We start from the raw sequence: 12,310 nt of genomic DNA, 5'->3' as shown, positions 1-12,310 counted from the left end.
CCAAACTTTTTAACATCACCTATGTGAAAAGGGGACCTATTATCTATTCCTAAGCTGTTCAATACAAGCAGATTTCACATTAAAAAATGGGTTTTCTTAATTTAAAATTGAGACAAGAAAACATAGTAAACATAAATATGTTAAGTATAATTACAAAATACTCCTTTAATGTGCTGAAATCTAATTGCCTTATAATGATAATGATGAGGATCTGCATACTGATCCTATTTTTCATCCAGAATGTTGCCATAGTACCCAAACTTTAAACCCAAGGAAAGCTGTCCATCTTCCTTATACACAAAAACTATTTCCCATCTCTCACTGCCCAACAATGAAGGATGGCTTCTCTTACTGGCAACAGAGAGCATGGCAATGAGGAAACAAGGGGAGGAGAAAGGTTTACTGTCTTGGTCTGCCCTTTCTCCTTAACTGACCAGGCTGTACAGTACTTGCCTTGATTCTCAACAACACTCAGAGTTCTAGAGATGTAAAGAAGGTAAACAATGCTTCCTTTCAATAAATGTGCAACAATTGGCCTAAAATGTCCTTAAATGGTAAGTAGATTCTTCTAGTACCTGTTTCTGGAATATTAAGTCACCAACATTAATACCTATGCAATCTAAGTATAGATCAAGGCCAATTTTAGAGAGAGACACATGAAACAGAAATATATATATTTCTCTCTGATTAATTTATTAAAAAAAAAATCTTCATAACAACATGCTCTAAATATGTTATTACACAGTATACACAGATACTCCCTCTCATATACATAATGGGGGAAGGATTCTGATTGAATAATCAGAAGATTAGGGGACTATTCCTGAAATTTCAAATGCCTTGCCATCATATTTGTACACAAATGAGACTCAGGTTATTTTATCTCCATGTGCAAAATAGTCCTCTGTGTACATAAACCAAAAAAACAGAATTCAATGCCATCAAGTTGGATCAGACTCATAGCGACCCCTCCTTGGGTTTCTGAGGCGATATGACTACTGAAGTAGATTGTCCAGTCTTCCTTCCGAGGAATAGCTGGTGTGTTTGAACCACCAGCCTTCTGGTTAACAACCAAAGCATTATACCACCAGAAGTCTTTATTTACATAAGTAAAAATAGCAAATACTGCCAGCGTCTCTATAACAATTTCCATTTTATAAATGATTTTTATGTGTGACTTCATTATGACAAAAAAACAAGTTAGATTAAGAGTTTAGAAACGAAGAAACTGAGGTTAAAAGAGGCCAGGACCGTGAGAGAACCAGAATTGGAGGCCATGTTTAGTTCTAAATATAAATACCCATAGGACTGAGAAAGATGATTCCAAGGTAGGTAAAACCAGTGCCTTCATTTTCTTGCCTTGGGAACTTCTCTCTCCCTCTTGATGTTCCCATCCATAGCACAAGCCCATTGGTAGGATCTTCCTTTTCCTCTTGATTTCATCAGTCTCATTTTATTACCATAAACTCGGTTATGGAAGAAGCTTAACCATTTTTAAGATTGTAGTTAACATATATGTCACAGCACATTTGCCATTTCAACGTTCTTCACATGTACAATTCAGTGACATTGTGTTCATCATGTGCAACTGTCACCATTATCTGTTTCTGGATTTTTCCATCATCCTCTACAGAAGTTCAATGTCTCCAAAGCAGTGAGTGTCCCTTTTCCATTCTCTCTCACCCATGCCTGGTAACCACTATTTTACTTAGGTCTGTACACACTTACCGATTCTGTTGTTGTTGTTGTTATGTGCTGTCGAGTCAATTCTGACTCATAGCAACCCCTCCTTGGGTTTTTGAGGCAGTATCTCTACAGAAGCAGATTGCCCAGTCTTCCTTCTGGGGGGTGGCTGGTGGGTTTGAACTGCAAACCTTCTGGTTAGCAGCCAAGTGCCTTAAGTACTACACCACCAGAACTCCCTTACCGATTCTAGATATTTCATGTAAGAGGAATCATATAATATCTGTCCTTTAGTGACTGACTTGTTTTACTCCAAGAAGCTTGAAATTATTTATAACTACACTTAATTTTTATTTTGGCTCCAAATATTGGTAGCTTTGGAAACATTCAGTGTAAAATGGCTGGTCTAAGATAGCTATCCCCACCAATGAGCAAGCCCATGTGACACCTACCTGTCTAGCTTTGGGTATGCAAGGCATTGGGGAGAGGCACCTGGTCTAGGTCAGCTCTTGTTTCTCCTACTCCCATTTCACACCTGGCTGGGGAAACTGTCTGAGACCTATCTACCTGGAAAGGGAGGACAACCCAGATGCCTTTTACTCTCAGTTTCCACAAGCTTGTTGTACCTAGTTTGGTGAAGGCCCCCTTTTTTTTTTCAGACTCACACAATATCAGCAGTGATTAAGCACTTGGCTGCTAACCAAAATGTTGGCAGTTAGAAAAGACCCAGCAGCTGCATGGAAGAAAAACGTGATGATCTGCTCTGGTAAAGATTATGATCTAGAAACAGTAGGGGGCAGTTCTACTCTGTCACATGGGGTCACTATGAATCAGGATTGACTGGACAGCACCCAATAACAACAATGCAATGTCTAAGTTTCCTTCGTATGTTCTCCCACCTCCCCTTCTGTGTATTAACAGGAAGCTTATTTTTTATTCTCAGGCAGTTCTTCTTACTCTCAGGTAGTCTCTAAAATCCATGCTCAAACTTATGAATGATTTTGAAACTCAAAAGTCAGTTACCAGCTCCCATGTCCTTTTTTTCTTCTTCTTTTCCTAAAGCAATGATCCACCTCAAGATGTAGCTCCTCTAAGAAGGGAGGGGACAAGAGGCAAAAGGGAATACCATGGGAGAAAACCTATTAAATTTTCTCCTGGCTCAATTTTCTTTTTTTCTTGTTAATTGTCTCTTGACAAAATAGCTAATTATTATTATTATTTTAAAGTTCTTATATATATTGGGCACTGTGCTAACATTAGGAGTTCTGGTGGTACAGTGATTAAAGCATTCAGCTGCTAACTAAAAGGTCGGCAGTTCAAATCCACCAGTCCCTCCATGGGAGAAGGATAAGGCAGCCTGCTTCTGTAAAGATTTATAGCCTTGAAAACCCCATAGAGCAGTTCTACTTTGTCCTATAAGGTTGCTGTGAGTTGGAACAGACTTGATGGTAGTGGGTTTTTTAGTTTGGTGCTAACATTTTATGGAAATTAAAATTAGCACTTTGACATTTAGTTTTAATTATTACTAAGGACAGAACATCAAAATAAGCCAATTTTCAGGTATGCCAAAGGTCAGTACAAATATATATAATTTTCTGGTTTTTGTGTGTCTATGAGTAACTTTTTTCCTTGGATACTCACTATGCTAACATTTACAAATGTTACTTCATTTAATTTGCAACTCTAGAAGGAGGTAAAACCTGAGGCCCAAAGAGTTCAAGTAATTTACACAGGGGATTTGGATTTATTTGTTTATTCATTCAATCCACAAGTGCTACTAACTCCTACTGAGTACCAGGTATTTTTCTAGGTGATAAGGATAAAGTAGTGAACAAGGCAGGTAAGATTTCTGCCTTCATGGAACTAAAATTCTACTGTGTAAGATAGAAAACATGAAAGTGGGTAAATAGCATAACTTACAAACAATTATAAATGCTATAAAGAAGAAAACCAAAAAAACCAAATTCACTTCCGTGGAGCCTGATCTGACTCATAGTGATCCCTCCTTGGGTTTCCAAGGCGGTATCAGTATAGAAGAAGAAGAAGAAGAAGAAGAAAACACTTAAACCCAGGCATTTCGTCATTCACTCTGTCATAATCTCCTTCCCTTCCCCTGTACTCATTAGAGTCAATGATTTATTAGAAGTGTCTATGTGTGGAGTAAGCAATGACCTGTGATGGACATGTAGGAATTTCCATAAGCAGTTATTTCAGGTTCACATCCTGTCAGACAAGCTTATAATAGGTTGTTGATGGGCCATATCTTTTCCTCTCTTCCTTTTATCTTTTCTTTTTCTCTTTCTTATCTCCCTCTTTCCTTTATTTCCCCTACTTGTTTATCCATTCATTTATTTATTCATTCATTCCATAAAAGTTCAGAGGTGCCTACTGTGTCGAGGCACTGTGTTGTGTACTGAGGTCACTAAGATAACTGAGAAATGGTCACTACTCTCACAGAGTTTACAGTCGAGTGGTCCTCCAAATAAAAGTAAACAAGGACATAGCACTTCAGACATGCAGTGGCACCTGGCTCATTGGAGACAAAGAAAAGAATCTTCATGCCATGGCAGCCAGAATCTCCAGGCCCAGGAGCCAACTGAACTGTTGATGCCCAACACCTCCTTCTGAAATCCTCTCCAGCCTCCTTAGTCCCACAACTTTGGTAGGTAAATCCCTCCTTTCTTAGCCTCTCAAGAGTCCTTATTAATATGTGAATAGTAGAAAAGAGACTCTGCATACAATCATTTGAGTTGAGGGCAATCTATGGACCATACTGACTCTAAATGACTTCCCTCTGTCGTTGAGAAAATACCACCTGCCCCTGATATCATCAGTAAGTGTGCAGAAAATGTTCATTAATATCAGCCTAAACATGTATTGTAGGTTAATATTGTATAAACCAAATATGGAGAAACATTTTGAATTATCTATATAGATATCTGCATTCCACACCATTTTTCTTCATTAGCATTTGTTATGAAAAATAATTCAATATCATAGGTTTAAAAAATCACTTCAAACAATGTGATACAATGATTTTGGGATTTTTCAAACAGCTCTACCCACTTCACAAAGCCATTTAGTAGACAACTGATAATTTTTAATGCATACAATGGATGAGATAACATAATTGTTTTGAGAAAAATGATTTAGGGACAATGCCTGGCTGAATGAGTTTCTTAAAGACTCCCCAAGACAACCAATAAATATTTTATAGCTTCTTGCACCTTAGAGTATAAAAAATGTACCATTGTATAAAATTAGTTTGGAAAACTTGGATAATTGTTTTCATTTAATTCATTCACACGTTCAATAATGTATATATATATGTGTGTGTGTATATATATATATATATATATATATATATATATATATATATAATCTATTACACACCACACACCACTAGGGATAATGAGGTATATAAACACTTATATATGTCAAGGTCCCTGTCCTCAGTTATTATCTAGAAAGAGAAATAAGACCTAAATTTGTCAACTATGGTCAATATAATACTATTTCCAAATTAGAAATATGGCACATTATCTCGCTGATTGTATATTTAGCACAGGATGGATGGAATTTTTAATTCATTGTTGTTGTTGTTGTTGTTATTTGCTGTCGAGTCAGCCCCGACTCATAGCGACCCCTCCTTGGGTTTCTGAGGCAGTATCACTACGGAAGTAGGATTGCCCAACCTTCCTTCCGAGGAGTGGCTGGTGGGTTTGAACCACCAGCCTTCTGGTTAGCAGTCAAGTGCCTTAGGCACTATGCTACCAGAGCTCTTCAAATCTGGAAGCCAGGAAGTGTTATTAGCATTTTTATTTTGCCTCTAAAATTGATCCCTTTTGAACTCTGAGCTAATTCATTGAACATTAAATATTCTGTCTTACAGTCATTAGGGTAAGGTAGAGGAAAGTATGGGCAAAGGATGGGAGTCAATAATAGGAAATGTGAATAGCTTAGGTTAGCTGGAGTTTGTGGAGGGGTATAATAGGCAATGATGCTCAAATTGTAGTGAGCAAGGGACCCTTGAAAATCTATCAAGAGAGCTTGGGCTCTATATAGTAATGGCAATGGGAAAGCCTAAAGAGTTTTGAGCAAAAGAGATGATAAAATGGTGAACTTCCACAAGATTCATTTGGAAATGGTGTGAGATGACCCTGGAGGGGGGCTGGAGATGCCAGACAAGTTGGAAGGTCAAGACAGATTATGGTTGAGATACTTATTCCTTAAAAAAAAAAAAAAAATGTATTAGTTCTACTGTACAGGTTACTAGTTGCTGTTGAGTGGATTCCAACTAATGGTGACCTTATGTGTGTCAGAGTAGGATTGTGCTCCATAAGATTTTCAATAGATGATTTTTCAGAAGTAGGTCATCAGATCTTTGTTCAGAGGCACCTGTGGTTGGTCTGGAACCTCTAATCTTTTGATTAGCAGCTGAAAATGTTAACAGTTTGCACAAACAAGAGCCACAAATAATCATCCAGAGACTATGTTTGCACTTCAAAGAACTAAACAAATCACAGCTAATCCATTGTTAATGCTACCAGTGGTTATCAGACAGTTATTGTTCCTGATCACATTGGAGGCAAGCTACAAGAATCCAAGAATGGCTGAGTTCAGGGAGCACACTCAGAAAGAAGAAACAATAGAACTTAGAGAATCATTCTGGAGTAGGCAAAGCATCAGAAGAAGAAGGCTCTAAGATGATCCTGAGACCTTAATTCTGTGACTCAGTAAAATGGTGGTACCATAAGAGAAACAGGAACTTCAGGAGATGATTTAGATAAATAAAAATATCAATAAAAATATTGATACTGATTTTTGATAGATTAACTGAGATTCTAGTTGAGTATCCAGATAGGGATGAAAAACCCAAGATGCAAGTATCAAACAAGATCCCAGGAGAGAGGAAAGGTGATACCAATGGTGTAACTCTTTAGAGATTCTAATTAATGAGAATAAAACTGAGATTATCCAGATAGAGAAAAGAGAGGCCTTGTCTTGTTATTACCTTCTTCACTGCAAGCTCCGAAAAGATCATTGAAGAATACTTTATAGAGTTTATGGAGGGATCATTTTGCATTCACCTTTGTATTTCTGGGACTGATGACCTCTACCCTTACATTCAATGTCCCTTATAGCTTCAATTATTTTTAGCACCCAGAGCACACTATGCTCTTTCTTTCACCTCATCTAAGAACTCTTTTCTCTCCTTCTTGTTCTGACTGACTTTACTATCCTTTCAAGTTGTCATTTATAAGTTGTCCAGGAAATTTTACTTGATCTTCCATTTTGGGTTAGATGCCCACATCATTTGGTACTACTACCAAAACACTGAACTTATTGTATTTTATTCAACTATTTATAAGTCTGGGAGCTCTAGTAGCATAGTGCCTAAGGCACTTGACTGCTAACCAGAAGGCTGGCGGTTCAAACCCACCAGTCATTCCTTGGAAGGAAGGTTGGGCAATCTACTTCTGCAGTGATACTGCCTCGGAAACTCAAGGAGGGGTCACTATGAGTCATCATTATATTCCCAGGAACTAGCACAGTGCATGGCACAAAATAATAATAATAATGAAAAAGAAAAAAAAACAATTCATTGCCATCAAGTGGTTTCAGACTCTTAGCAACCCCCACTGGTTCTCCAAGGCTATAAATCTTTATGGAAACAGACTGCCAGAGTCTTCTGTGGAGCAGCTGGTACATTTGAACCATAAACATTTTGGGTAGCAGCCAAATGCCTTAACCACCACACCACCAGAGCTCCTATGGCACAGAATAAGCACTCTAAAATGCATATTGAAGGAACAAATAAATAGATGAGTGGATAAATTCATGAATGAAAGGCATATACAATGAAAGCTGTGAAAAGTCAAAACCTTGTAAGGTGGTATAACCTGTTAGAAAAGGAAAACTCAAATATTCTCCACTAAAACAAGCACTAGAAAAGCGGTAAGACTATGTCCTATCAAAGGCAGAATGCAGAGAACTTGCAAGACTCAGAAATAAAGGCAGTAGTGTTGAATTCCAGCTCTCACCGGTTTTACTGTAATAATAACTACACAACGTATAGCTCCTTCATTACCTAGAATCGTGCTAGGTAAACAGATGGGGAAATGATTAAGTAACAACACTCTTAGCTAAAATTGATTGCTTTTCAAATTATAACAGCAAACCATGGAGACTAGGTAGTAGAAAAGATAACAGATCTTAGAGATGAATATTTGAAATATAATCAAGTTTACCATTCCTTACAGTATCAACATCCCTAAGAGCTGTCATCTAACCCAGGGGCTGGGCATTAGGACTAGATTAGTTGCAATTTGTATAATCTCTTGAAACTGGCAAGCATGGTCTCTAAATAGTTACTTTAGTTCATGTGGAACAAAAAAACCCTCAATCTTCTTCAGGAGAAAGTATACCTGTTACAAAGACGCCATTGCCCCAATTGGAGAATACCATGCCCTGGAAATGCCACAGCCTGGAGGACTATCGGAGACATGTTCTTTTTTGTGGAACAGAAGTTATCCAGGTCAAGCCGTCTGGCACCGGGCCTGTAAGAGCGGTTGTTTTGCAAACAGGTTAGTGGTTTCCCCTTTTGTAAATTTATTCCAACACTGAAGGAGGAAGGAGTTGGATTAGGGAAATTTTTATTAGGATCATGGAGTTTGTCACATTCTGGCAATAGCAGTCACATCCTTTTCCAATCAGACCCTTAAAGCCTTAAGTGGCCACCACTTTCAACAGAATGATTCATTGTTAAAACCCTTGTATGTGGTGAAGGATATACATGGATGAAGTAAATCTTATATCCATAGGCTTCTTCTCTTTTCTTCTACACTCCTGCTGAGTGCTTTCCAAGAAAACAGGTTCAGATATTCCCACTATGAGGACTTTTTCTTTTCAAAAACTCCTTTGCTGGGCTGTTATTTCAAACTCCCTGCTGGATATCTCCATCTGGGTGCCCTTCAAACACTTCAAAGTCAACACATCTAAAAGTGAACTTGTCCTCCTATATTAACTCATTTTGTTGAAACCATAGCTGGCTACAAGTCACTTAATATCATTTTTAACTCTTCACTGCCCCTCACACAAAACAAGATGTCAAACACTGTTAAGTTTGCAGTTGTGTCCTTTGACCTTATGTCCTTTGACCTTTTCCTTTCCTCCATCCCCGTCATTGGTGTTCTGTTCAGGTTGCTGTCGTCTCATGTCTACATTATCACAATAGAAATAGTGTTTGGACTGTTCCATTTCAACTTTTGCCCCAACATTTCTCTAACCTGCCCCATAACCTGTCACCCAAGTCACATTTCTGAAACATAGTTTGTAACAGTCTATATTATACATTAAAGTTTTCATTACTACCCACAGCTATAGAATAAGTCCACATCTTTTACATGGTATTACATGATAAAGGCCTTCTAGGATGAAGTCCCAGCTCTCTATACTCACCACTAATGTGTGTCCCTGCCATCCTGCATATTCACAGATCCAAAACACACCTCGCACCTTTCTTTATCACATACTTTAGTTTTAGTATATGATCCAGTTGTTCTAGCCATGTTCTTTTAAGTTAAAAAAACATAATGCTTCATTTTATGTTCAAAGTAGTTGATGAGTATTAGAGTATCCCTTAGGCTGTTGCCTAAGAAGAAGCTAATGAGTGTAGAGTGCTATACCCTGAGGGCCAAAGAAAACAATTAGGATCTACTCCTGGCCTTTAAAAAAGGAGATGTTCTGGTACAGGAGACAGGTGGGTTTATGCTGTTGTTGTTGTTGGTGTGTGCCATTGAGTCGGACCTGACTCATACTGACCCATCCTTGGGTTTCTGAGTTGGTATCATTACAGAAGTAGATTGCCCAACCTTCCTTCTGAGGAGTGGCTGGTGAGTTTGAACCACCAGCCTTCTGGTTAGCAGTCAAGTGCCTTAGGCACTATGCTACCAGGTAGATTTATAGCTAACTAAAACAGGGATGGTGATAGATGCCATATGACCAGGTATCACAGGGATCCCAAAGAATGAAAGATATTATTTTAAGTATGCAGTATATTAGTAGACTGCTTGGGAGATTTATTTGAAGAGGTATTATTTTGAGCCCAACGTGATAGAGTAGGAGGATTTAGCAATTCATATCAGAGGGTGGAAAGGACATGCTAGTTTGTACCTGCAAAACACAAAGGCAGAAATGCATAGGGATCTTCTGGAACTAGTCAACAGTTGAGAGTAGTCTATCAAGGTAGGAGTAGATCTGCTTGAAGGGGATATTGAACATCACATCTAGAAATTAGAACATTATTTTAAAACATGAGGCTTCTGGAGGGTTTTTGATCACAAGAATGACATCACTGAAGGTTTTTGCCTGTATATTTTTTAAGAAATTACTTCCCTGTTTTCCTTTTCTTTTAATCTTCTATTATTTCTTTAAAATTTCTATTACTTTTATCTGTGCTTTAAATCCTTATCTCTCTGGTCACTTCTTAGTCCTCTTTTATGGAAACCCACAATCGAATGGACAGAGACACTGTGTGAGCAAGAGTAGTGAAACAGAGCTAAATGAAAGTCATTTATTGCTCCTTCCTTGTCTTGTAGGAGCTCTGGTGGCGTAGTGCCTAAGGCACTTGACTGCTAACCAGAAGGCTGGCGGTTCAAACCCACCAGCCACTCCTCAGAAAGAAGGTTGGGCAATCTACTTCCTTAGTGATACCGCCTCGGAAACCCAAGGAGGGGTTGCTCCGACTCGACGGCACATAACAACAGCAACAACCTTGTCTTGTAAGAACTATTACTGCAAATATATTCTTAGGTCATAGCAATGATGTTTTCAATCCATAATCAAATGACCCTCTTAATCAATCCTTAACTCAATCCAAACCATTTTTGATTTTCAGAAAACCTGTATTAAAGAACCTTACTTCATCTATGATTATTCTCATGTAGGTTACAATACAGCCAAAGGTGACTTAGTGAGATCCATCCTCTACCCTCGGCCTCTCAACTTCAAACTGTACAGTGATGCCTTTAAATTCATTGTGTTCCTGGCCTTCCTTGGTGTTGGAGGTTTTTTCTATGCCCTTGGGATATATATGCACCACGGAGTAAGTACTGGTGGAAAGGCTTTTCAACAGCACAGCTTTCTTTAAGAGCCTGACCTGACCCAAGAGGGTTAGATAAGATTATTTCTTATTGTTGTTGTTGTTATGTGCTGTCGAGTAGGACCCAACACATAGCAACCCCTCCTTGGGTTTCCAAGGGAGTATCACTACGGAAGTAGATTGCCCCATCTTCCTTCTGAGGAGTGGCTGGTGAGTTTGAACTGCCAGCCTTCTGGTTAGCAGTCAAGTGCCTTAGGCACTACGCTACCAGAGCTCCTAGATTATTTCTTAGTCCCGTCATTTTGTGAAGTAGTCCAACAGAGCTTTTTCAGATGATGGAAATATTCCGTATCTGCAATGTCCTATGTAGTAACCATTAGCCACATGTGGTTACCAAGCACTTGAAATGTGGCTAGCATGACTATGAAAATGAATTTTAAATTTAATTTCATTTTAATTAACTTTAATAGCCACCTGTGGTGAGTGGCATTTGTATTGCGTGATGCAGTTATGAAAACTTGTAAAGTTCAGATCTCTGAATGAGGATGAGGGGTTACAGCATGTGTAGCACTTATGATACATAATCCCAAATAATTTCAAGGGAAACTAATTTTTCTCAAGCCTTATAAGATGGGGAGGATTTATTCAATTATATCTGAGAGAGGAACGGGCATGCTAATTTATGTTAGCAAAGCACAAAGAAAGAAATGGGTAGGAATAGTCTGGAACCAGAAAGTAATTAGGAGATAAGTCTAACAAGGTAGGAGTAGGTCAGATTTAAGGGAATCTTGAACATCATACCTAGAAGTTGAACTTTTTCCTGTAGTATTTGAAAATATACTTTGTCCCAGGGAATATCCAACATGCTATGCAGTTAATGGATTACCAATGTGTTCTGGCTGGGTTCTGAAATAAAATTAAATGCCTACTTTGACAGAGCTGCTGCCTACCACGTAGGATCCTACTTCCCTTTAAGCTTCATTCAGGGTGTCATTTCAATTTGGATGCCTCTTTTCATAAGTTTGATAGTGGTGGGAGGTGAACATTGTCAAGAATTAACTTTGAGGTCATTTTTGGTTGTCAGAATGTGACTCTTTTGTGAGCCATGCAGTCTCTCTGGTAAGAAATGCAAGGATCTTAGTGTGGTAAGCTGGTAGGAAGGAGAGGAAACTGTGAATAAAGAGGTCCAAACACAGATGTGAAGCTGGGAATGGCTGATCTAATTACAGGGCCCAAACTAATGGCATCAGGACATTCGATGTGTTGTGCGTGAGGGGTGGGCTAGGAGGTGAATATCGATGGGTAAAGACATGACCACAAGAATTTCTAGGCAATGTTCATTGTCCAAATGAAGCTCTGAGTAGTCATTTCAATCTGAAATAAGCCTCCAGAGAGCATTTCGAGGGTAGAGGAGAGCAGGGCATTTTGGCACTACTAGTTGGGAGCTCTGGTAGCATAGTGGCTAAGACACTTGCCTGCTAACCAGACGGCTGGCGGTTCAAACCCACCAGCCACTCCTCAGAA

General features: G+C 38.7%; 1 protein-coding gene across 1 annotated transcript in view; it reads left to right on the top strand.

The window, feature by feature from the left end:
• ATP13A5 (ATPase 13A5) overlaps nucleotides 1-12,310 on the top strand; it is a 201,616-nt gene that overhangs the window by 78,127 nt on the left and 111,179 nt on the right. Inside the window, exons 10-11 of the mRNA XM_007948018.1 lie at nucleotides 8,100-8,270; nucleotides 10,632-10,789. Of these exons, the coding sequence (XP_007946209.1) occupies nucleotides 8,100-8,270; nucleotides 10,632-10,789 (329 nt within the window). The remainder of the gene's footprint in view (nucleotides 1-8,099; nucleotides 8,271-10,631; nucleotides 10,790-12,310) is intronic.

The sequence above is a fragment of the Orycteropus afer genome, unplaced genomic scaffold (genome assembly GCF_000298275.1).
Source record: "Orycteropus afer afer isolate SDZICR_OR568_19922 unplaced genomic scaffold, OryAfe1.0 scaffold00198, whole genome shotgun sequence".
Lineage (NCBI taxonomy): Eukaryota > Metazoa > Chordata > Mammalia > Tubulidentata > Orycteropodidae > Orycteropus > Orycteropus afer.
Note: the sequence above shows the minus strand (reverse complement) of the source record. Positions and strands in the feature narration are given on the sequence as shown.